Source organism: Saccostrea cucullata, unplaced genomic scaffold, assembly GCF_032062105.1.
Source record: "Saccostrea cucullata isolate Sc308-1 unplaced genomic scaffold, CSIRO_AGI_Scuc_v1 ctg5, whole genome shotgun sequence".
Classification (NCBI taxonomy): domain Eukaryota; kingdom Metazoa; phylum Mollusca; class Bivalvia; order Ostreida; family Ostreidae; genus Saccostrea; species Saccostrea cuccullata.
Window position 1 is genome coordinate 1,150,237 of NW_026940631.1, and position 27,217 is coordinate 1,177,453.

The 27,217-nt window shown below is 34.5% G+C and overlaps 2 protein-coding genes across 2 annotated transcripts; both read left to right on the plus strand.

Moving 5' to 3' along the window:
* Nucleotides 1-10,879: 10,879 nt before the first annotated feature.
* On the plus strand, nt 10,880-15,005 carry LOC134255725 (uncharacterized). The gene is made up of 5 exons (XM_062738236.1): nt 10,880-11,005; nt 12,916-12,959; nt 13,272-13,406; nt 13,653-13,748; nt 14,192-15,005. The coding sequence occupies exons 1-5, from the start codon at nt 10,908-10,910 to the stop codon at nt 14,812-14,814; spliced, it is 996 nt and encodes a 331-aa protein (XP_062594220.1). The 5' UTR covers nt 10,880-10,907; the 3' UTR covers nt 14,815-15,005.
* A 6,935-nt stretch (nt 15,006-21,940) lies between these two features.
* LOC134255727 (uncharacterized) lies at nt 21,941-26,160 on the plus strand. The gene is made up of 6 exons (XM_062738237.1): nt 21,941-22,269; nt 22,429-22,543; nt 22,617-22,765; nt 22,865-22,908; nt 23,160-23,297; nt 25,417-26,160. The coding sequence occupies exons 3-6, from the start codon at nt 22,656-22,658 to the stop codon at nt 25,947-25,949; spliced, it is 825 nt and encodes a 274-aa protein (XP_062594221.1). The 5' UTR covers nt 21,941-22,269; nt 22,429-22,543; nt 22,617-22,655; the 3' UTR covers nt 25,950-26,160.
* The last annotated feature ends 1,057 nt before the right edge of the window (nt 26,161-27,217 follow it).

The following is a 27,217-nucleotide window of genomic DNA, read 5'->3' on the forward strand; positions in this document are numbered from 1 at the left end:
AATCAATAAAGTATGAAGTAAAATCGAGTTTGATTCAAAGGAAGTATCAAGTTTGTAAGGGTGACAGATTCATTTGTACTATCATTTTAAAACATTTCTAGGGGTCCCCATTTCTAGGTCACCCAAGTCAATTGCTATCTATATCTGTCCGTTGTGTGCTGGCCATACTTTGAACATACAGTTTGTTCTCTGGAACATTTGAGCCAATTTATTACTCAAATTTTGACATGTAGCATCAATAGAATATGGGAACAAAATGTTTGAATTTCACGGTATTCTTCTTTACTCCCGGACATCAAGCAGTCAAACTGTTGGTATGATTGTAATCAGCATTGAGTCCTCTACCAAAATTGTGAAATTCATGGCCCCAGGGTCAGGTGTTCTGGTGTTAGGGCAGGGCTCTATTAATTATTTAGTGAAATTGCATTAATTCTTTGAAAATCTTCCTCTCTGCTCCTGGGTATTAAATAAACTAATTAAGTTCATAGTTATGATGAGCAGGAGTGCCTCTACCAAAATTGTGAATTTTATGGCCCAGGGTCAGGGGTTCTGGTGTTAGGGCGGGGCTCTATTGAATATATAGTGAAAATGCATTAAATCTTTGAAAATCTTCTTCTCTGTTCCTGAGTATTAAATAAACTAACTAAGTAAATAGTTATGATGAGCAAGAGTGCCTCTACCAAAATTGTGAAATTCATGGCTCCAGGGTTAGGGGTTCTGGTGTTAGGGCGGGGCTCTATTGATTATATAGTGAAAATGCATTAAATCTTTGAAAATCTTCTAATCAGTGCTCCTAGGTATTAAATAAACTAAGTAAATAGTTATGATGAGCAAGAATGCCTCTACCAAAATTTTGTAATTCATGGCCCCAGGGTCAGGGGTTCTGGTGTTAGGGCGGGGCTCTATTGATTATATAGTGAAAATGCATTATTTCTTTGAAAATCTTCTTCTCTGTTCCTGAGTATTAAATAAACTAACTAAGTAAATAGTTATGATGAGCAAGAATGCCTCTACCAAAATTGTGTAATTCATGGTCCCAGGGTCAGGGGTTCTGGTGTTAGGGCGGGCTTTATTGATTATATAGTGAAAATGCATTATTTCTTTGAAAATCTTCTTCTCTGTTCCTGAGTATTAGATAAACTAATTAAGTACATAGTTATGATGAGCAAGAGTACCTCTTTCAAAATTATGAATTTTATGGCCCCAGGGTCAGGGGTTATGGTGTTAGGATGTGGCTCTTTAATGATTATATGGTGAAAATACATTACATCTATGAAACTCTTTTTCTCTACTCCTGGATAATAAGCAGATGAACTATTTACATAGTTATGATGGGCTCTTCTTCCAGAATTGTGAATTTCAAGGCCCCTGTGTCAGGAATACCAAAATTGGGATGGGCTGGGGGGGGGCTCTACTTATATACTGAAAATGAATTGTTTTAAATCTGCTCCTTGGTATTAATCAACATTTTTGATAAGCAAGTGTGCCTTTTCAAAAATTGTGCAATGTGTAGACCTTGGGTCAGGGGTTAATGTGTGGTTAAGGAGCACTCCTGATTATTGCTGAATATTACTGATTAGTTGACATACATTTTTAGCTCTTCTGAGCCAAAGGCTCAAAGAGCAAATGCTATGGCCATTTGTGCGGTGTGCGTCGTGCGGTGTGCGGTGTGCGTTAACTTTTTAGAATATGGGCCATAACTCAAGAACCCCTTGGCCAATCAGTGTCAAATTTGTCACAGGGTATCCTTGGCCCAAGGGCTACCATTTATACTAAAATAAGGGTTGGGACCCTGAATCAAGGGGAGATAATCAGGAAAACAAAACAAAAAGCACTGGTTGCTAAAAAATCTTCTTCTCCAGAACCACCGGGCAGATTTTCACCAAACTTACATACAAGGATCAGGATATGTTGAAGATTAAAAATTGTTCAAGGCATGACCCTGGGGCAAAGGGCGTGGTCTCAAGGTCACTTTAAAGTTGACCTAAATTTACAATTAATAAAAATGTTCATATTTTGTTTACTATAAGGACTAGGATCATCAAATCTTGTAAGTTGATGCATCTTAGGACTTCACATCATGTTAACTCAATAGTAGGTCACGGTGACCTACTTTTTAAATTTTGCGGGCATTTGTTTTCAAATTGATTTAAAGGCATATTTTGGATACTTTAAGGCCTATGATCATCAAACTTAGTCAGTTGATGCATCTTGGGTCCTTGAACAACGTCAACTTAAAAGTAGGTCACCGTGACCTACTTTTTGAACTTTATGACTTATCCTTTTCAAAACATTTAATCCCTTTATTTCAGGCACTGAAAGGGTTAGAATCATCAAATCTTGTAAGTTGCTGCATCATGGGACCTTAAAACATATTTAAGAAAAAGTAGGTCACTGTGACCTACTTTTAGAGTTTTGCAGGCATTTGTTTTCAAATTGTTTAAAAGGCATATTTTGATTACCTTCAAACCCATGATCATCAAACTTGGTCAGGAGATGCATCTTGGGAATTTGAAAAATGTCGACCAAAATGTAGGTCACGGTGACCTACTTTCGACATTTTATGGCTATATTTAAGTATCTTAGGTATTTATTGGCTTAGAATCATCAAACTTTGTGAGTTGATGCATCTTCGGTTTTCGGATAGTGACGACCAAAAATTAGGTCACAGTGACCTACTTTCGACATTTTATGGCTATATTTAAATATCTCCGGCACTTATTGGCTTAGAATCATCAAACTTTGTCAGTTGATGCATCTTGGGTTTTCAGAGAATGTCGACCAAAAAGTAGGTCACGGTGACCTACTTTTGACATTTTATGGCTATATTTATGTATCTCTAGTACTTATTGGTTTAGAATCATCATACTTTGTCAGTTAATGCATCTTTGGTTTTCGGAGAATGTCGACCTAAAAGTAGGTCATGGTGACCTACTTTTGAATATCTCAGGTATTTATTGGCTTAGAATTATCAAACTTGGTAAGCAGATGTATCTTGGGACTCTAAAAAATGTCAACAAAAATGTAGGTCACGATGACCTACTTTCAACATTTTATGGCTATATTTAAGTATTCTCCAGTACTTATTGGCTTAGAATCATCAAACTTTGTCAGTTGATGCATCTTGGGTTTTCGGAGAATGTCGACCAAAAAGTATGTCACAGTGACCTACTTTTTGACATTTTATGGCTATATTTATGTATCTCTAGTACTTATCGATTTAGAATCATCATACTTTGTCAGTTGATGCATCATGGATTTTCGGAGAATGTCGACCTAAAAGTAGGTCATGGTGACCTACTTTTGAATATCTCAGGTATTTATTGGCTTAGAATTATCAAACTTGGTCAGCAGATGCATCTTGGGACTCTAAAAAATGTCAACCAAAACGTAGGTCACAATGACCTACTTTCGACATTTTATGGCTATATTTAAGTATCTCTGGTACTTATTAGTTAAGAATCATCAAACTTTGTCAGTTGATGCATCTTGGGTTTTCTGAGAATGTTGACCAAAGAGTAAGTCAAAGTGACCTACTTTTGAATATCTCAGGTATTTATTGGCTTAGAATTATCAAACTTTGTCACTTGATGCATTTTGTGATTTCCAAGAATGTAGACCAAAAAGGAGTTCTAATTGGCTAAGAATCATCAAACTTTGTCAGGTGATGCAACTTGGGTCTTTAATAGGATACTTAGGGTTAGAGGCTTCAAATACAAGTGATAGGTTGTACAATTTATCAGAAGAGCGATTCAAGGCCCTTGGGCCTCTTGTTGTTCCCCTACCCTGCTTATTGGTATTAAGTAAACAAACTAAACAATTGCTAAGTGTATAGTTTTGATTAGCAGTGGTGCCTCTTTCAAAATTGTGAATGCCATAGCATCTAGCTTAAAACATGAACATGAATTCAATCATTTGAAAGTTGTTGCATGATGCTCAGGTGACCTATAAGGCCCATGGGCCTCTTGTTTAGAGGTCCGTGTTTGGTTTGGTTTAATGTTTTTTTAGCTCACTTAAATAGGGTGGTGTCATTAAAAAGTCTTCTTCTCAAGAAGCACTGTGCCAGAAAAGCTGAAACTTATGTGGAAGGATCCTGGGGTAGTGAGATTTTAAATTGTTCAAACCATGACCCCCGGGGGTTGGGCGGGGCCACAATAGGGAATCAAATTTTACATAGTAATATATAGGAAAAATCTTCTTCAAAACCACTTGGCCAGAAAAGCTGAAACTTATGTGGATCCTGAAGTAGTGTAGATTCTAAATTGTCTAAATCATGACCCCTGGGTGTAGGGCGGGGCCACGATTTGGAATCCAAGTTTAACATGTACCGAACTATATAAAAAAAATCTTTAAAAATTTTCTTCTCAGGAACTACTGGGCCAGAAAAGCTGAAACTTATGTGGAAACATCTTGGGGTAGTGTAGATTCTAAGTCATGACTCCCGGGGGTAGAGTGGGGCCACAATAGGGAACGTAAGTTTTACATTAAAATATAAAGAATTTTATTTTTTAGCTCACCTGAGCCGAAGGCTCAAGTGAGCTTTTCTGATCACATTTTGTCCGTCGTCCGTCCGTCCGTCTGTCTGTCCGTCTGTAAACTTTTCACATTTTTGACTTCTTCTCAAGAACCACTGGGCCAATTTTGACCAAACTTGGTACAAAGCATCCTTGAGTGAAGCGGAATTTAAATTTTAAAAATAAAGGGCCAAGTCTCCTCACAAGGGGAGATAATCAAGAAAAGACAAAAATAGGGTGGGGTCATTAAAAAATCTTCCTCTCAAGAACCACTGGGCCAGAAAAGCTGAAACTTATGTGGAAGCATCCTTAGGTAGTGTAGATTCTAAATTGTTCAAATCATGACCCGCAGGGGAAGGGCGGGGCCACAATGGGGAATGAAAGTTTTACATAGAAATGTATAGGGAAAAATCTTTGAAAATCTTCTTCTCAAGAACCACTGGGCCAGAAAAGCTGAAACTTATGTGGAAGCATCCTGGTATAGTGTAGATTCTAAATTGTTCAAATCATGACCCCCGGGGGAAGGGCGGGGCCACAATGGGGAATCAAATTTTTACATAAAATATATAGGAAAAATCTTTGAAAATCTTCTTCTCAAGAACCACTGGGCCAGAAAAGCTGAAACTTATGTGGAAGCCTCCTGGTATAGTGTAGATTCTAAATTGTTCAAATCATGACCCCCAGGGGAAGGGCGGGGCCATTTAGAAATATATAGGAAAAATCTTTGAAAATCTTCTTGTCAAGAACCACTGGGCCAGAAAAGCTGAAACTTAAGTGGAAGCATCCTAGGGTAGTGTAGATTCTAAATTGTTCAAATCATGACCCCCCAGGTAAGGGCGGGGCCACAATGGGGAATCAAAATTTAACATAGAAATATATAGGAAAATCTTTGAAAATCTTCTTCTCAAGAACCAATTGGCCAGAAAAGCTTAAATTTATGTGGAAGCATCCTGGGGTTGTGTAGATTCTAAATTATTCAAATCATGACCCCCGCGGGAAGGGCGGGGCCACAATTGGTAATCAAAGATTTACATAGAAATATATAGGAAAAATCTTTGAAAATCTTCTTCTCAAGAACCACTGGGCCAGAAAAGCTGAAACTTATTTGCACATGGAAGGATCATGGGGTAGTGTAAATTTGAAAATGTCTAAATTATGATCAGTGGGGTAGGGTGGGGATGCATTATGTATTAAAAGGGGGAAATCTGGTAAAGAACAGAATGGTCAAAGCTTCTCAGGTGAGCGATGTGGCCCATGGGCCTCTTGTTTAGAAAAATTTTCTCAAGAACTATAACTACTTGGCCAGAAAAGCGTAAATTTATGTGAAAGCATCCTTGGGAAGTGTATAGATTCTAAATTGTTCAAATAATATACAGTAGTTTCCTTATTTATAATTATACAACTTTGAATAGAAATAGTAAACTGAGATTGAAATCTAACAGGAACTATATTTCGGAACTGTGGCGTATGAAAAATCTCCTTTTCTGTTTCTTAGAGTTTTTACAGAACAATTAAATTTTACAGAACTGTTAAAGTATAAAAGAATTTTTTAAAATAAACTTCAGTCGACTTTCTCGTGTTCTATGTTGACGTAGAAAAGTCTGAATACAAGTATCTGTCAATTGCATTGTAAACGTACAATAAGTAAATTAAAGGTCAAATATCAAGGAAATGGATATACTTGTATATAATATATGTTGTAAACAATGATTAAAGAGAAGGAATTACAATATTCGTTTAATTTTAAACCTCGTTGTTTTCTTTATTTACCTGTTCAAATATCGCTAAAAATAACGTTCATCAATAGAATTACTTCCCCTTTTTGTGACGTCATTAGAGACACTCGACAAAATATATCTACATTAGTATAGTAAAAAGTGCTCTTGATTATCTAAAATTATGGCAAATTTTGGGGAACAGAAATGTTGATATATCAGAGTAATGCGTAGATCTGTCTTTTCAGAATAGGCTTTGTATATTTGAGTTAAGAAAGTACGCAAATTGATTCTTCTTCGACCGATTCTGTTTCGTACGAAGCCGGTAAGGGTGAAAGTGGAAATTAAAATAACACAAATGACAAGGGATCATCGCAGAAGCTAACGAATATACATACATGTAATTTGTATTTAATGCCTTTTTACGGTGGTATATTTAGGACACGCAATTATTTTTTTTTAAATACCAGAAAAAAATTATCTTGTGAAAACGACATAATTATCTTGTGAAAACGAGATATTATCTTGTGAAAACGACTTATTATCTTGTGAAAACGAGATATTATCTTGTGAAAACGACTTATTATCTTGTGAAAACGAGATAATATCTTGTGAAAACGAGATATTATCTTGTGAAAACGACTTATTATCTTGTGAAAACGAGATATTATCTTGTGAAAACGAGTTATTATCTTGTGAAAACGAGATAATATCTTGTGAAAACGAGATATTATCTTGTGAAAACGACTTATTATCTTGTGAAAACGACTTATCATCTTGTGAAAACGAGATATTATCTTGTGAAAACGACTTATTATCTTGTGAAAACGAGATAATATCTTGTGAAAACGAGATAATATCTTGTGAAAACGAGATATTATCTTGTGAAAACGACTTATTATCTTGTGAAAACGAGATATTATCTTGTGAAAACGACTTATTATCTTGTGAAAACGAGATATTATCTTGTGAAAACGGGATATTATCTTGTGAAAACGACTTATCATCTTGTGAAAACGAGATAATATCTTGTGAAAACGAGATATTATCTTGTGAAAACGACTTATTATCTTGTGAAAACGAGATATTATCTTGTGAAAACGACATATTATCTTGTGAAAACGACTTATTATCTTGTGAAAACGAGATAATATCTTGTGAAAACGAGCTATTATCTTGTGAAAACGACTTATTATTACGGTGGTATATTCAGGACACACAATTATTTTTTTTTAATACCAGAAAAAAATTATCTTGTGAAAACGACATAATTATCTTGTGAAAACGACATATTATCTTATCGTTTTCACAAGATGATATCTCGTTTTCACAAGATAATATCTCGTTTTCACAAGATAATAAGTCGTTTTCACAAGATAATATGTCGTTTTCACAAGATAATATCTCGTTTTCACAAGATATTATCTTCTTTTACACAAGATAATATCTCGTTTTCACAAGATAATAAGTCGTTTTCACAAGATAATATCTCGTTTTCACAAGATATTATCTCGTTTTCACAAGATAATTTCTCGTTTTCACAAGATATTATCTCGTTTTCACAAGATAATTATGTCGTTTTCACAAGATAATTTTTTTCTGGTATTAAAAAAAAAATAATTGTGTGTCCTAAATATACCACCGTATGAATGACATTCTGAGGTCTATCTAATTTTTTGTCACCAATTTCCATCACTAATAGCCGTTTAAACGTACCTGTGAGGCAAATGGATCATTTATTGTAAATCGCTTATCTCCCTTGTTGCGTGACGTCATCAGAGACAGCGTGAAATGGCGTGAAATAGGAAGTGCTAGCTGCAGAACTGTAGCTCTCCGAGAAAAAAAAATATTGACAGATGCTATATTGTCATGTTTGGAACATTATTGTTTGCGAAATGTTGCCATGTGGGCTTTTAACTGTACCAATAAATCGGAACAAGACATGTTTATATGTTTAAATTCTTACGCACCTGAAATTGAGGGAAATATGGACATTCAATTTAAAAAGAGATGGTTTTGAGCCCAATAAAAACGAAACACTATAAATATTTGTAAGCGACATTTTACATAGACCAGTTTAGGCTACAATTAATTATAAAATTATCTCACGAATTTCTTGGTTTTATTTCAATTTAAATTGCATTTTTCAATTTGTTAGTTCAGGTATTTATATCCGCAATACCGTTTTGAGGGAAAGTTTTATTTTTTTTATTTTTGTTACAGTACTCAACAAGATCACAAGTACCTGACGACTGGTTCATGTACTTTGCCCCTTCCCCCCTACTGAAAATAAAACTAAGCAAAATATACATGAATTCCTTGTTCGTCATACCAATACCTCGATATTTTATATTTTCCGCTTTTGTCAAGTTTTAGAGATTGGCCCTTTACATTAGAGCATGCACTCGGTATATACATGACTGAACATTACGCGGCGCCAAGTCAAAAGTACATGTATTTCAGCGTAAACCTCGAACATGCTGGAGTAAAAAAAATACTAGCAATTTTCATATACTGTGGAGGAACAATCTCTAAAATTCGATTGACAAAAAAACGGTATAATAGACAAGGAATTGATTTTCTGGCAAGTTATCGTGTCTAAAAAAAAATCTCAGTTGGGATGGGGTATGTCCCGGAAATCCCCCCTCTAAATCCGCGCATGATATCTGTCTCAGAAAATACTTACTCAAGAATGCGTTCATTTACTTCCAGTTGTCCCTTTTCTAGAAAATTTTTATATCAAAATTGTTTCCATAACATATTTATTCAAACATTAAAACCTCAGTGTTCATGCACGCAAGTGATTGTTCCTCAATTTTCTGCCCGCAGTTTTGTTTTCCTCCAGTGCTTATTTTACCACTTGTTACCACAAGAGCATATGAAATCAGAATGTATACTTAAAATAGTTTTGTTTTCTTTTTTCTAAACTAAATTATGGTGAAATAATTCATATTAGAATATTTTTAGAATGAAAGCGCTATGTGACAAAGATTTTCAGGCCTGTATGAAGCAATTAATATCCGTTGAGGGGGGCAACAAAGAAATGTAACTTCGGGAGGGAGGGGGGGGGCAAATAAAAATTACTTGTTACGCATAAATTAAAAAGGTTCCAGACAAATGTTTAGTTACCACAGGTGCTTAGGGACGGGGAAAATTCGATAATAAGATAATAAGTCGTTTTCACAAGATAATTTCTCGTTTTTACAAGATATTATCTCGTTTTCACAAGATAATATCTCGTTTTCACAAGATAATATAATATGTCGTTTTCACAAGATAATAAGTCGTTTTCACAAGATAATTTCTCGTTTTCACAAGATAATATCTCGTTTTCACAAGATAATTATGTCGTTTTCACAAGATAATTTTTTTCTGGTATTAAAAAAAATAATTGTGTGTCCTGAATATACCACCGTAATAATAAGTCGTTTTCACAAGATAATATCTCGTTTTCACAAGATATTATCTCGTTTTCACAAGATAATAAGTCCTTTTCACTCGTTTTCACAAGATAATATCTCGTTTTCACAAGATATTATCTCGTTTTCACAAGATGATAAGTCGTTTTCACAAGATAATATCCCGTTTTCACAAGATAATATCTCGTTTTCACAAGATAATAAGTCGTTTTCACAAGATAATATCTCGTTTTCACAAGATAATAAGTCGTTTTCACAAGATAATATCTCGTTTTCACAAGATATTATCTCGTTTTCACAAGATATTATCTCGTTTTCACAAGATAATAAGTCGTTTTCACAAGATAATATCTCGTTTTCACAAGATGATAAGTCGTTTTCACAAGATAATATCTCGTTTTCACAAGATATTATCTCGTTTTCACAAGATAATATCTCGTTTTCACAAGATAATAAGTCGTTTTCACAAGATAATATCTCGTTTTCACAAGATATTATCTCGTTTTCACAAGATAATAACTCGTTTTCACAAGATAATATCTCGTTTTCACAAGATAATAAGTCGTTTTCACAAGATAATATATCGTTTTCACAAGATATTATCTCGTTTTCACAAGATAATAAGTCGTTTTCACAAGATAATATCTCGTTTTCACAAGATAATAAGTCGTTTTCACAAGATAATTATGTCGTTTTCACAAGATAATTTTTTTCTGGTATTTAAAAAAAAATAATTGCGTGTCCTAAATATACCACCGTACATTCATATTGCTCCAAAGATTGACAATAATGTATAATTATGAATTTTCACAAAAATATTATACTTAATAGCTTTGGTAAATCATATTTTGGAAGACTGCACAAGTTTGTTTAAAAGCATCATTGAAAGTAAAATACCTTATGATATAGAATACTTTGTACATAAATTATGACATGTTCATAAAGATTACGAGTCCACACACAGCGAAACTCTTGAGACCGTCGGATCTGAAGTCACCTGATGACACTACACGTATTTTAAGTTTTAATTTAAGGAGGATTGGTATTTTGGCATTGGTACAGTGTGCTGGTGATCGAAGCATTTTCGAGGAAACAAAAAGTATTCCAGACCATTTTGTTTCCGCTGTTGAGTTGAAAATAGAAATAAACGATGAATTGGGGAAAAAAGTATCGAATGGGAAAAGTGCATAACAAATACAAGCAAAGGGAGGAAAGACGGCTCGCAATGAGGCGCTTTTTTCCCACTTCTCTAATTAGAAATGATTAGAAAAGTTTGGATTATTTATATGTGTGTTGAATTTTGCCACAGTAATGCGGACTTCGGATGTTGTGGACAATACAACAATGGATCTTGTTGGTAGGTTCTTTTTTAAGTGTCAAGGATTTTTACTGGGCCATAAATTAAAGTCGCAGTTCTTATAGGAATTGTAATTCTTAAAAAATTTAAAGCATACACTGTACCAATTTTTTTTGGCTGATCAAGCCGTATCTTTTCTGATTCAAAAGTGGTAATGACCAAGGTTAAAGTTTTTGTGACAGACGGATCGACAGACTGAAGGGCGAATAAGATATAATGCACCCTCGCTTTGGCTAAAGCAGGGGACAAAAATCAAAGGGTGGCCCTTTACAGGTTCCTGAAAATTCCTTGGATGCAGAACAACAGCCTTAAAATCAAAAGCAAAATCCACTCTAGTAGTTAAATATAGTTTTCTTCTGAACACACTTTGACACCTGTATTTTCATTAACTATCATTAGGACTTCCCTTCATAGAACTTTCTATGCCCCCGTAGTCGAAGATTCGGTGGTATATAGTTTTTGTCTTATCCGTTCGTTTGTCTGTCGATCTGCCTGTCTATCTGTCTTTTTGTCCACAAAAACTTTAACTTCGCCCGTGATTTTGAGTGGGCCAGGTTATAGGTTTCATATTTCACACGTATAGACTTTTCCTTGGGTACCACCAAATTTGACCTCTCTTAACCTTGACACTGAGTTTGACGCAATTTAGCAAAACAATTACCAAACATTAACCTTGGCCATAATTTTTTGACAGTTATAACTATGGCTTTCAAATTTCATAGGTATATTCATTGGGACAAGACCTTCATCTGGACACCAACAAATCTGACCTTGACCTTAGAATTTTACCCACTTTTTAAAAACTTTAACCTTGGCCATAACTTTTGAACAATAAGCACCAGGGTTTTCATATTTCACAGATGTATTCATTATGCCAGGATCTTCCTTTGGATACGAACACTTTTGACTTTGACTTTGGAGGTGTTCGTGCATCTGAGAAACTTCAACCATCACCATAAGCTGCCATACGCGGGCATCAGTGTTTCACAAACACACTAAAATGATACTGTAGTTAACTTAAAAGTTTTACTTTAAATCTCCACATTTCTGGTCAAATAAAAATGATCCTCGGAGCTAATGTCACTAGTATGCAGAATATGAAAAAGAGGACAGATAACGAACATGTGCTGTGATCGATCTAAAAAAAACTTCTGCAAATACAATTGTGAACATAACATGAACATGGACCCTTTGACATTCCAGAGGTTAGATCAAGTGCCAGTACTAGAAGTAAACATCCCCCGTTGACCGCGATCACGCTCACCGTAAACCCTATGTATCAGAACATTACTTCGTCAAATTCAGAACAAAACAAAGCTCTAGTAAGGTCATTATCCCAGTTACATCAACTGAGTAGCCTGACTCTGTTTAAAAATTAATATTTACATTTCCAGTGTCTTTGTCCGAGATAAAATTACAAAAGGTCAATGTACTTTATTTCTCCATCGATGTACTGGTATAGGCGCGGTTAAAAAAAATCACGTGCAGGGCGCGACAAATAGCTAGACAGAAGCAGGGCTTGCAGCACGTGGATTGGTGGAATCAAGAGCATGTAAATATAAGGAATAACTGTCAGATTTTTCAATATTTCATGACGATGATCAATCGATTGGCTTGCGTGATAATTTGCGTAAAATTATCACGCAAGCCAATCGATTGATCACATCATGAAATAGAAAAATAAGATTTATTCCTTAAATCAATTCAAAGTGTGCTCTTGAATAGCGAAGAAGTTGGAGACATAAACACTGTACATGCATACAGGCGATAGTTTTCCCCAGGTTATAAGTGATGTTGATATATGAGGGATTGGAATTATTTTGAAAGTATTGTTGGAAAATAAAGAAGAAAAAGAAATCTCTGAGGTGAAGTGTTTTTTGTTAGATTTAGCTGTGTGGAATTCATTTCAGGAAATGCTGCAATAATTTTGAACTCATAAATGGAACCTGTCGAGGTAAAATATAAAATTTCAATTAAATTCATAATAATTCAATTAATATGATTGTGATGCTTGATTCAATTTTTATAATCGACACATTTTTAATATAAAATCCATAAATACAATGTACATGCATAAATACTTATAAAATTTAGATACACTTGGTTAGGATATATCTATTTTAAACGGAACCCTAATTTATGATATGCACAAACTACATGTACATGTGGATTAAAAAAAACTTGCTTCTAGAAGTAATATGAAAAAATTAATAGATTTCTATTTGTGTGGTACTTCAGATTTATACCGGTATATCTGTTTACACAGTTTGTGATCCAGGATTATGGGGCGTTAACTGCAGTATGAACTGTAGCTATCCTTACTATGGAGATTTATGCATTAAATTGTGCTCTACTTGTTCAGAAAAGGATTGTGACCCTGCATTAGGATGCACTGTGAAAGGTATGGACAAATACTAATGGGAGGCATGTCATGCGATGGCATGTCAGTAGATTCCACCGCTTCCAATGATCTGCACTTATCTCTCAGTGATTCAAAGTCCAATAAAGCTGTGCAACTAACCTCTTAGGGATTTTTTTCGGGTGTGAGGGGAATGTACTTAAGATACTTGATGAAATCAATATGTGACAGCTGTTTAATGATTTTAATGAAGATTTTTGTCATTACGATTGTTATTTATAAATTCAGAGACCTCAGTGACATCGTACATAGCGCAGACCGTTATAATGTCCTCATCACAAGAGACTTCAGCGCAGGGAAATAATCAACACCACACTATTAATGGTAAATGGAAAGTTTAATAAATTTATGAAATTATTTAAATCATGTTACTGAAAGAGCTTATATATGTAAGTAGGAAACAAACTTGCTATTTTCATAAATTGGAAATTCGTTTTTTGACAAAAGCAGGAAAGGAATTCGGGTTTAAAGCCTATTTGGCGACATATTCCTTGTGAACAGTAAACACTTACAATGTAATTAAGTTTTACTTTTTATTGTAATATTAGAATGTTCAAGTTAATTTTTATGTTATTATATTTTCAACATGTGAATCAGCAGTTGTTTAAAACATTTAAACTTTAATTTTGCCCGCATGAAAATGCTCGAAAGACAAAAGTCATTCAGTTGGAAAGATGTAGTATTAGAATATTACTGAAGAGTTTTCACATATAGTAGTTCTCAAAAGAGCTTTAAAAGTAACAACAAAATTTAGTATATTCTTTCAGAGAAAATCGTCGCAACTACGCACACAGAATTATCAACCCCCCATATTAGTATGGGACAAAACACAAAATCCAACAGACCAGAGGTAACATCGGTCCCAAAGACAATCAACACTAAGCAGACCACGTCCCGAATCCGCCGACCGTTCACGAGGAAACCCCCGGGGAGCGTCCCAGACCTGACCAGTGAGTCCTGGCTGATTTCTGTGGTGGGAGTCCTGGGAATTTCCCTGGGGGTCAGCCTCGTCGTCATTCTTGGTCTGGTATGCCTCTTCCTCTGGAAGAAAAGACAAGACAGCACCATAGGACAGTCATCATACATAAAACATGATGGCAGACAAAAAGACTTAGAGACAAACATGTACAGTTGTGACCATATGGATAGTAAGGAGGCGTTGACTTTGACAGAGGCGGAGGTGGGCACCAGTTTTACAAAGCAGAGTTATAGAGAATCATCAGAGTATCAGACCCTCTGTGCTGTCTCTCCTTTGAGGAAGTCTGACGAAAGAGGTCGTTCTGACGTCCCTAGCCATTCTACTGACACTTACATGGAACCCGTGACTAGAGAGGGAGTCACACTCCGCACCATTGTCGATAACCCTTCGTATGTTGAAGTGATACCATAGAGTCACATACTTACCGAACGTGATACTTAGCTAACAATAATTTTTTATTGAAAGCAGTATTATTAGATTCCCATTAAAGTTTTTTTCTCTTTGCAGAAACCTTGATAAAAAAAAATAATGTTATAGCATGTAAGAGTTGATCAACCGATGGACCACTGATGGTTGTAAATACATTAAATGGAGATCAATTATTGATTGTTTCTTATTTGATTATAACAAGTTGAATACTTGTTGAAAGATGGTTCATTTTACTTATCATTATCACTTTTAGTGCTTTTATTAATAATTGATTTGTCATAATAATGGAAAATCCAGTTAAAACAAGCAGTATATACCGTTTACATACATACCGGGTATTTTCACTCCCGTTATCTTTGATCCTTGTGCCCTCATGACAAGTTGCCGAATTTATAAAGAATTCAAAGAAGACATGTCTTCACAAAACAATTTAATTCGAATTCAAAACAGATTAAAATTGTTTTAAAGTATAAAACGGTTAAAAATAAAACAGGCAAAACAATCCAATATGAGTAATGCTTTCTTTTGAAAATCGACTTGAATTAATAAAACAGAAATGAAATGAAATATATGGAATATATGGAGATAACGAAAAAAGTCAAGCTCAGAAGTCCATGAGATAATATAAAATTTGGAACAGAGCGAACATGGACCTCAAAAACAGCAAGTTGGGATAAGATGCCACGGAGAAGTAAACATCTCCAGCAGATCTAATTATTTCTACACTACGGATTTTGATAATTTTTCGTTACTTGATTTTTACTGTTATATTTATTGTTTTAAAAGATTAAATACTGGAATGTTTACCACCCCGATTTTTTAAGGGGGCTATCTCAAAAGTTGTCAAATTTTACTATTGGACTATAAAGGAATTTGCTGGAAAAGCGCCAAATTACCACATTTTCCCCATATTTTCTGTATTTCTGCCCTAGAGATTTCTTCATCAGTCAAGGAGATGAAGTTATTATTAAAATTGTGAAATTTTTTAAAAAAATTGACCATTTAGGTTGGTCTTGGTTTTAGTTACAAAATTTACTTTTTCAATGCCCAGTACCTCTAATATTGCCATATTGCGGTATAAATACATATCGGTGCAGATGAATTATCGGCGCAGATACTTTTTGGGTAAAAAATAGCAATATTTTCTTAGTTTGTGTAATTAAAACTGAGGAGCAGAGGACAATACTTTCAAAGAATTGATGCATTTTCTCAATATCATCAATAGAGCCACAGTATAATATCTAGAACTTGAATTTAATAATGTACTATAGTAAGTAGAGGGTTCCATGTTTATCCCATTCATGACTAACAGAATCGGCTTCTTGATATTCAGAAGTAAAGAAGAACCCTTTTTAAAGATTGATGGATTTGTTTCCAACCCCCGGACACATGGAATAAGGAGGCTTGAATCAACAATTTTTGTTCCCCTTCGACGATAAAGGGTAAAGGTTCAGGGATTTCAGTGTTGAAGCTGAAACTTTTCAAACGTTAAACACACACAAACGGTAATAGCACAAGGTGACATGAGTGACGTTCGTTACTATTGCATGATTTCAATATTTTGTCTGGCAACATTTTCATTGTGACAGATGTATGCCTTATAACGCAACATCATATCCTATTGAAATGACAAAACGCTTCCGGACACATATAATATTTGTACAAAAGTGTATGTCATTTTTTGAGCTAAGATTACAATAACGTTCATCAACATAATTTTAAAAAAAATTAAACAAATATTTCCTATATAAGGAAACAAACATTAATCAAAGATTGAAGTTTTCACAGACGCAGTTTAATTTTCAATGAAATATATGGAAAAAACAAACAGGACCAAAGCTTAACAGTCCATTCAACTATGCAAATCAGTAGCGGAGCAAACAAGTACCTCGAAAACATCAGTGGTGAGATCAAGTGAGCATCCCCTGCTGACCAGACACTGTCGTCATTTACTCCATGTCATGATCCACAAAACGGACAAATACGTAGACATTGTAAATAATTTCCTAATACTTAGTATGAAAAACGCCCGACGCCATTTTACAAATGATAAACTGCATCTTAAAATTCCAAGGAGCTTTTGAACAATTTGAAATCACTAGATTTTACCAAAATCAACAGCTTAGAAAACATTGACTTTTCAACTTTATACACAACCATTCCCCACGATAAATTAAAGTCAAGACTCATTTGATATCATTGATAGCTGCTTTTTCAATAAAAATGGAACTCGTAAATTTAATTACTTTGTCATTGGTTATTTGCAAAATTATTTTGTTAAAAACCATTCTGATTGTACAGTGGTATACACATATATTTAGAAGTTGACATCAAAAAGAAGCTTGAGTTTCTGATTGACAGTATCTATGTTGTTCCTGGAGACAAGGTCTTCCAACAAGCTATTTGAATTCCCATGGTACCAATTGGGCCTCGTTATTAGCAGACTTATTTTTGTATTCATTTGAAGCAGAATTTGTCCAAAATCTTAAACGTGAAAAGAATAAAACAGTTGCTGCGACCTTCAACTCGACATTGAGATGTATCGACGAAGTATTGTCAATTAACAAAGGTAATTTCCATTCTTATGTCGATACGATATTATATCCTGATGAGCTTGAGATAAAAGATACCACAGAGTCCGACACTTCTGTTTCATATTTGGATATTTTACTTGAAAAAGACGTTAATGGTAATCTAACAACCAAGTTCTATGATAAACGTGATGACTTTTATTTTTCTATCGTCAACTTCCCTTACTTATGCAGCATTATACCAGGTATCTTCATCACCTGCATATGGAGTTTATATCTCTCAGTTACTTCGATACACAAGAGCATGCTCTACATATGAACAATTTCTAAAACGAAGTAAATTATTGACAACAAGTTGATGAAACAAGAATTTCAACAGTCTCGATTAAAGTCATCATTTCGTAAGTTCTGTGGTTGATACAGTGACAAGAAAAACTCTGTGCAACAGCTTTGTTCCACAACACCTGGAATTCCAACATCATGTGACCAGAGGTACCATCATCCAGACGCACACAAGATCACTCGCAAAGGAACTTTTTGCCCCCAGTTTTGCTGATGAGAAAGCAATATTAGGACTTGATGGGCCCTATTTGGCTGATGGCAAGAACTCTGATACCAAGATCCTGAATCATATTTTTGCAACATGTTTAAGAAATAAATCGTGGATCAAGGAAGATGACATTCTGATTGTAGACCGTGGTTTCAGGGACTGGAGTATTATCTGAGCTTGGAATCAACATGGAAATGCCGTCCTTCTTAAAGAAAAGTCAAAAGCAGCATTCAACTGAAGAAGCAAATAGTTCCCGACTTGTAACGAAGGTTTTTTTCTTATAATTATTTTTTTTTTAAATGTGAAAGGAGGTGGGAGCATATGCCTTTCCAAAGAACTATATGCGGTATATTGCATATACTTGCCCCCACAAAAGTTACATTTTGAAAACTTCATGAAATGTGCTAAATTCAATAAATTGTATGAGAAATATAAATTAACAGAACATATTATAGTTTCAAAGCAGTTTATTCGCAATTTTTGTTTTTATGACGTCACAAACTAGTCCAATTTTAGAATTTTTTTCAGGAAGAGGACAAAATTGACAAAATTTCAACAATTTTAGCTTTTAAAAATATAGAGCGCATGTTTGTTCAGGATTAATATTTACATATTTCATTGATATTATCATTCTACACATTATATCAAAATATTGATCCTGAACACACATGCGCTCGGTGACTTTTACTCAAAATATCGATGAAATATGTACATTTTTTGTAGAATTCATTAAAACTGAAATTTACGTCATGTTTGTGACGTCATTACGTACATATGACGTCATTACTTATGAAAATATTCAGTGCTTTGAGGTCACAATATAATCCTCTGTTTAAGAACTTAATTAAATTATACCTCCATCAAAGTTTGATTTGGGGGGCAAATATTGGTTATTACCAATAATATTCGAATATGCGAATAAAGTTCTTTAGTATTTTGAATGATGAAAATATGATATTGTATGGATCAAGGTTTATGTACTTTTATATTCTAATTTTAAAAACAGATCCGATGGGAAGTTGAGTCAGTGAATGCACGAATTAAAACATGGAGATAACTTGGTAAACAGCTCCCAAATTCACAACTTCCGTGCATTGGAGACTATGTCAGAATAGTCAGCGCCATTTGTAATAAATATAGGTAAATATAATGTTTCCAGAACAAAGGTTCATTCTTTAGAATTTTTTGCTGCAGTAATTTTTGACCCACAATGCATCACTTAGCAAAGTTGCGTTCTCGCGAGAATGACGGCAAATGTTCAACAAAAAGTTTACTCGCCTCGATTAAATGGATACATATTGAAGATAAATTGTAAACGTAACTTTTTTCATTAACTTTCAGCACTGTTCAGTTTTTTCTTGGAATTTGTAACTTACATACGACGTCATGTGACGTCAGAGTCTAGACGCACAAATGTCACGTGCGGTTTGACGAGCCCGATCTAATATTAAAACAATAGCAGAGTTTGCGCTCGCTCTAACGGTCTCACCGTCAACATATTAGTATAATGAGAAAGACTTTTAGTCATTTTTAAAGCCGCTTGGTCCGAGTCTAATTGCTAAAAATAATTCTTCTTGAAAAATAACTGTCCATAAATTGTATCACCTTTACAAATTATATCCCCAGTCTTTTTCTTTTAAAAGATATCAAAATTCAAAAGTTAAAAAAAATGATTTTTGTTAGGTCACACAAAAAATAATCTTATGTTGATAACGCGTGAAATCCCCTTCGAAAAATTAAATTTATCGCTTACATGTATATCTCATGCATGAAGAACGAACCCGAGCATTTTTTTTTCACAACAAAGTACTTATACCTGTACACGGACAATATTTTAGCCTTCATTACTAAAAATCCTTTAAAAAAATATCGGATATTCCTTTATTCTTTAAATATACATATTGATATAAAAATTACTATGGATTATATATTCAATGACTTAGGCTTCTACTTAAGGAAAAAATAGTCGGGTTTGAATTATCTTCATAATAAGATAAAACCGATAAGTTTATTTTTTTCAAAGGTGACTTCACAACAGATCTTAACTTCCTGTCAGGAATTTTCTGTTTGTCAATAAGGTTTTTGATCCATGGTTTCCATGTAAGGATTGTTGCAATAAATTAAACTATTAAATCAATCTTATAATTTATTTTTATATCTTATCTATATAATGACGTACTTTTATTGTGTAAGATAATATGTGCCTGTTTCGGATCAAGCGGCTTTAACAAATAACACGCACACATACATATACACACGCACACATAAAGATTGATTGATTGTATATTGTTTAACGTCCCTCTCAAGAATTTTTCACTCATATGCAGACGTCACCATATGCCGGTGAAGGGCTTCAAATTTGGACCTTTACTCGGCACTCAGGGCCATTGAACAGTGAGGGATCTTTATCGTGCCAACGCCTGCCGCTGTCACGGGGCCTCGGTTTTTAAGGTCTCATCCGAAGGACCCGCAACTTTCACTTCAAAGTGTCGAGCGCATGGCGAAGGAACAGTTGCTACCCATTTTTATCGACTTAGGTCAGTCGCGGCCGAGATTCGAACTCACGATCTCCCGATCACGGAGCGAGCGCTCTACCGACTGAGCTACCATGAACGGTCGCACACATAAAGAATGAAATTACATGTACATGTATTATTTCCTTAGCTGTGAACTTATTCCACTTTTAAACAGCACTGGGAACGAACAGAGTGATCTTAATATGGCTGGAAAAATGCGACATTTGCTATCAAAAAACAATTTCTTGCAATAGGAAGTCGAATCCCATGGCCTGGATAAAAAGTCTCACAGATGGATAAAGTTAGATGAAGCAAGAACATACCTACTAGATGACTTCCCTAGGTACTCTGAAGACGAAGTCCGAGAACTAACCCTTGGAGTATACCAGGTGAAACTAGCAAAACATTACTCTCAGGAACACACCAACCTAGAAGGGACATATGAGATCTGGATTGACAAACAACTACCGGGCCTTCTGGTTGCGAAATTTAAGAGTAGGCACGTATCAAACTGCAGATATAAATGCTGGATAAGATATTCAGAAGACGTAGAAACATCGTGGTACTGTCGATGCAGGTCAGGTGCAAGAGAAGTAGGGACATGCGCCCATATAACAAGTGTCATCTGGTATTGGCTTACGCAAGACACGAAAGGGTGAGTTTACAAATGAGCAAAAACTGATTGGACTTGGTTGAAGATGTAGCATACATCCCAGAAGCCATTGACGAGAGTGACAGTGACAGTGAGACAGTGGTCACTGAGGAATGACTGATGAAAGGGCATGCTTGTTCTAACATTAAGAGAATTTTTTTGGCAAAATGCATTACTTGAAGAGAAGTGAAATAAATGTAATATGTTTTTTTTTTTATTTGCATAAATTTACACATGTAAAAAAACCAACGAAACAAGCATTGTTAAAAAAATATATTGCTTTCTTCATTACATAGGAAAATCATTAAATTCTCTCCTCTGGAACAACAAAGCCACGATAGTCATATTAATTTGAAAGCATCCTCAGATAGTGTAGATTAAAGTTTATCATGACCACCTTGGGGGTAAGATAGGGCTACAATTGGTAATTAAAGATTCATATTTAGGGGGGAAAGTCTGCTGATGATGAAGAAGAAGCGCTATATATAGTAACTGAAGTGAGTGTTCTGATCCATGGGCCTGTTGTTGAATTTACTACCACTCGATAACTAAATTTACCGCAATTCTAAAGAATGTGATATGATATTAATATATTTAATTTATGACTTCATCTAGACCATCTATTAAGATTATATATTTACTTTTTAATTACGTCTTAAAATTAAGAGATATTGTCTGCAGTTCATTCAGCGGAAACGTCATAATCATCAGCAACTGTGGAAAGAAAACAAGGAATGTGCGTTTTAAAAATCATAGATATAGAATTTTCATATCCTATTAAAAACCGTCATCTGTGTAGATGATTGTCGGATGATAATTAATTCACTGTTATTAACTCATCCTGTTGTTTCTTCCTCTCACGGTTTATTTTGTCGATGACTTATCACTTGTAAGATCTTTCTCATGTTTAAAACAACTGTTCAACTTATAGGTCAATAGTTTCTGACAGTCAAAAAAATTATTATGACAAGGCAAATTTTGTAGAGATTTCTTAAAGAAACTGTTTCTGACGAAGTATGTTAACAGTTTATGAAGTCATGATGGCATAATCGTAGGTTGGATTCCTGGAGTTTGTTCCCGGTCTAAAACATTTCACAGTGCAACTTCAAAATAGCTATAGAAGGCCAAGGAGGAAAAAAGAGGACACATTTGAAAATCTCTCGTCACTCTACCCACAGGAACACCCAGGTACTTAATTAGGAAATATTCCAATATCATTACCTTAATTTGGTGCTTATAGTGTGATGGAAATGTTAATTACAAAAAGGAAACATAATTTCACTGATTAGGAATTTTAAACAGATTTGGAAGGAAATAATAATACTAAATTAAATGTACTTACAAAAGGGGATATGCAATACACATTGAGTGCCCAGTGTGTCTGGTACTTAACGGCAATGGTGAGATAATTAAACCAGGAGTCTGTGTTAAGTCAAATCAGATAGAAGAATACTCACATAGGGTAAGAGATAATCGAACACTCTGTGATTTCACCAAACTGACACGTGACTCATCAAATCTATTAATTTGCCTAGATATCTAATCAACAATATCACTGGATAGAAGAATCGGCAATGGAATTACATGCATTTGTTTGTCTTTTGTTCTTGTCTGTTTGTCTGCCTGGCGTGTTTGTTATTGCTGATGAAGGATGTTGCGGAAAGGCATCGAATGGTCAATGCTTGTAATTCTTTTTTTCATTTCTGAGATTAGAAAATTATTTAACGAGTCTTTTTGATATAAATTATTCAACAGAATGCACTAATCAACCATTATCTTTCAGAAAATGCTGTATCAACTATTTATTTGTCGATGGACATTGCTCTGGTAAGTTTTACTATGAAAATTTTCATATTATTACCAAAGTCTTTTAAGGAACTGTTTTTTAGATCTATTACCACCGGAAAATAGTTAATTGAAAGTTCTTTAAAACTTTTTGTATTGTCACTTACCCAACGCCATTCAAGGAACTGTCCCTTTAAAATCCTTTTCATCCGTAAAAATGATAAAAACAATTCTTGATATATATACATTTATCTGGAGAATAATGGTTTGATGATAAATTTATTATTTTCCAGCATGCGAGCCCGGACTCTGGGGGAACAATTGTTCCGATGTGTGTGTTTATCCTTTTTTTGGTCTCACGTGTTTACAGAAGTGTGAATGCGACAAGCATCTATGTGATCCAGTTACAGGCTGTCGGGAGGAAAGTACAAGTAAGATAGCTTTGATACAAATTAAAGATTCCATTCGGTCAAATGCTGCTGGAAGTTTCTCCTACTAATCGTTAGGCCATTATTTACACACTGAATTGTAAACGATTTTTCCGTTTCTTCCCGATCATGACAAGGGACACACGGCGGATATTACATCGGTCGGCAGGGGATGCTTACTCCCCCTCGCCACCTGATCCCACCTCTCGTGTTTTGGAGGTCGTTGTTTGCTCTGCTCCTGAGTTGAATTGTTTGACTTGATTTTGAGGTTGTGTACTGTTGTCTCAATTTAACTGAATCGAAATATTAAAAAAAAAAGAAGTTAAAATTGCTACTCATCAAAATTCAGAGGAATCAAAGTGACTTGTACCAAATAGTTTTAATGTGCGTAATATAAGCGAAAAATGGTTTAGATAGATTAAAAAAAAACTACTGGTTAAACTCTTTAAAAAACTTTGAACTCTTTTAAACATATACTATCTTATGTTATCAACTACCAGGGAAATGTATTATATTATGAACTAAACAACAAAGATGAGGTTTGCTTCGTGATTTAAAAAAATATTGAATTATGAATAAAACTAATGATGCTATTTATTTCAATTACACGTAATACAGATTTCTTGTCTCCATCAAAGTATCAAATCAACCTTCCTCTTCCGGCTCGTACTTGTCATTTTACTACAGTGTATGTGATCGTATATATCTCATAACAGCCGTAATGTAAAGGATGAGTACTTACGGGAAACATTTTGATTTTTATAGAGATAAAAATTGTGATTGGCATATATTCATAGTCCGTTTATCAAAATAAATTCCACATCACACAAGGTAAATTTGTAAAATTCTTATGAACTACCAAACAAAAAAAAGTAAGAATATCACCATCGTACGCGTATTTGTAGTAAATTAAAGATAGTGCAATTTTTTTCTTAAATGAACATGATTGTTGAATGTCAAAAATATGTAGCAGGTCACCAGAAATATAATGTAAATACTGTTTAAGATATGAATTTAATTTTTGGGAATTTATGAAGTACATAAATTATACTACGATGCTCCACGCCTGCTTATCATGATGTGCTAATTAATACATGAAATATACCGGCGTGAAGCATTGTGTCCTCATGAATTCTGAAAAATTAAATTCATTTCTTAAATATTTGTAACCATTTACTAATATGTTTCAACCATATTTTTTTCATAAATAAAAACCTAGTTTACACATAACTCTTGCATATATATTTATTTACGATACACATTATGAGCAATATAGTATTTTAAAGTAGTATTATTAAGTTCAACAATTGAACTGCTTGAGTTTAATAGTGTTAAAAATATATAAACATGTAAGTACATATGGTATTTAAAGTAATTATACAGGGACGTAGCATCCGGGGGGGGCCAGGCCCCCCCCCCCCACTTTTTTCCCCAACATTACCTTTACTATAGTAAACGTTCATTGCAAGGACGGTTGGCCCCCCACTTTTTACTATAGTATAGTGATATCAAGGATTGTAGGGAAAAAATTGGAAGTGATGGTAAGTTGGCTTTTAAAAATTTGGCCACTACCCCCCCCCCCCCCCCACCACCACCACCACCACCACCACGAAATAGGATTTTAGAGTTTGGCAAACTTTTAATTTTTTTTTTCTTTTGTTTTTGTTTGTTTTTTTTTGGCTTGCCAACTTTTTCAGGTAGGTAAAAAAAATTTTTTTTTGGTTGGCCCCCCCCCCACTTTCAAAAACGATGCTACGTGCCTGTTATAGTATCTATTTAAAACAAATGTTCAATATAGGTTACAATTTTATTATCATTTAAGTTATCATAATATATTTTACTAATGAACACAAGCGAGCAGGGTACATAAACAGATGTAATATTACTATTGTTAGGCCTCTATTCAAATTTTATTTTCAGAACCGAAGTACTCTTGTTGGTGTACATGACATTTGAATAACTGATATTTCCCGAACACATGTTAGGTGTCATACAATGTTCATTTTCTCTTTGCCACTTCTTGTAATTTTTTCTGGAATATTTGCAAGTTGCTTGCAATAGTAGTGTAAATTGTTCTTTACACAGTTTTAACATAAATTCAAAGCAACATTTTATTTTGCAGCAAAAGACATCACAAAAACAACAGCTAGTGTGACTGAAATGAATTCCATAAATATAGGACAGAAAAGCAGTGAAAAAGTTAAATGGATGCCGAATATAATTGACAGTTCTCATTTACAAATAGTATTCACTGTCGGTGGCATGGTTCTCGGATTTTGTATTCTAACGATAGCTTTGCTTGTAATTATGATCATTCGAAAACAACAAACCAGTCGAGATGTAAATGTAGAAGGTCACGAACTGCAGACGTTACGTCATAATCAGGGAAATCTACAACAGAAGGTTACCCCCGTGGAAATGAACACCTATAGAAGCATAAGGAAGGTGGGGTCCAAAGCTACATGTTCTGACAATATGAGTTCTCATTGCTATCAGGATATACAGGAATACATGAGTATCGATGGAAATGCTGAAAAATGTGACACAGAAGAAAATGACAGTTTGTGCGAGTACCTCAATATGGAAGACTCTTTAATGACAGACGATGGGTATCAAATCCCGATTATCAAAAAGGCAATGTTATCAGAGAAATAGCATAGGAATGATTTAATAAATTCTTAAAACTGATAGCCCTTAGTAGTGTATCAAGCCTGTCTCTTGAAGCAGTGCTCTGGACAAAAATTCCAAAGTGTTGGTATGTGTAAGGACTATTCCCCACGTTATTATCAACAAACAATAGTTACTTCTATTTATATGTTGACTCGATATATCAAGTAAAATTGAAATAAAAGATACCACATCAGAGTCTGACACATCGTTTTTGTATTTAGATATTTTTATACTAGAAAAAGTCATAGATGGTGATCAAACATAAAAAAAATTCATGATAAACGTGATAACTTCCATTTTTCTGTCATCAGCTTTCCTTACTCAAGTAGCAACGAGTTCTAAAACGATGCAAGCTATTGACAAACACGAATTCAATATCAACCGTCTCATTTGAAAACATCATATCCGCAAATTCTTGGATCGATACAATGACCTTGTAAGCCATTACAATCGATCATTAAGCCAAATACTGATCTACATTTTACATTATCAATGTAAGTCCATTGTTTAGAATCTGAATTGTCTACGATTTTCCCGCTAATTTTCCATACACTACACTACAAGTAGCATACTCGGGTGAGTCCGTTCAACAAGGAACCTATACACCTTCATGGCATCTAATCCCACTTATTAGAGGCCTGTGTTTGCTTTTCGCCGGATTTGTATTGTTTAATATTTAAGGAGTTTTAATCTCTCAATTGATTCGATACGCACGAGCTAGCATGCTCTACTCATGTACAATTTCTAAAACGAGGTAAATTATTGACAAACAAGTTGATGAAGCAAGCATATCAGCAGTCTCGTTTGAAGTCATCATTTCGTTAGTTCTTAGATCGATACAATGACCTCGTCAACAAATACAATTTATCATGGGCACATTGCGAAAACTGGAAATTTGCCGCTTCCAACTGGAGACGGTATTCTCAGGACGATTTTCGAAACTGGCGAAGCGAATTTAATGTAAAATCCACAACGTATCAATAGTGCAATACTTTAAAGGTACTTGGACACAGATTTGAAGTTAATTTTTTCTCTATAATATTACGGCTTATATATTTTAATAGCATTTCACACAAAAATTAATTAAAAATCTTATTTCATTTATAAGTTATTAAAATTTTTATTTTTTTGGCGGGTTTGATTGACACGTCCTTGCACTTTCACAAATATTAACTTTATTCTTAATCCTTAGGAAAAATGGCAATCTTGTTGTGTATTAATGAAAAATATTAGTACTATAATCCAGAAAATTA

Excerpts from the sequence above, each read along its gene's own strand:
- LOC134255725 (XM_062738236.1), top strand. The coding sequence starts at position 10,908 with ATGATTAGAAAAGTTTGGATTATTTATATGTGTGTTGAATTTTGCCAC. Across the intron at positions 11,006-12,915 it reads TACAACAATGGATCTTGTTG|GAAATGCTGCAATAATTTTG; the intron begins GTAGGTTCTTTT and ends AATTCATTTCAG. Across the intron at positions 13,749-14,191 it reads TCAACACCACACTATTAATG|AGAAAATCGTCGCAACTACG; the intron begins GTAAATGGAAAG and ends ATATTCTTTCAG.
- LOC134255727 (XM_062738237.1), top strand. The coding sequence starts at position 22,656 with ATGGAATTACATGCATTTGTTTGTCTTTTGTTCTTGTCTGTTTGTCTG. Across the intron at positions 22,909-23,159 it reads TGTCGATGGACATTGCTCTG|CATGCGAGCCCGGACTCTGG; the intron begins GTAAGTTTTACT and ends ATTATTTTCCAG. Across the intron at positions 23,298-25,416 it reads CTGTCGGGAGGAAAGTACAA|CAAAAGACATCACAAAAACA; the intron begins GTAAGATAGCTT and ends TTTATTTTGCAG.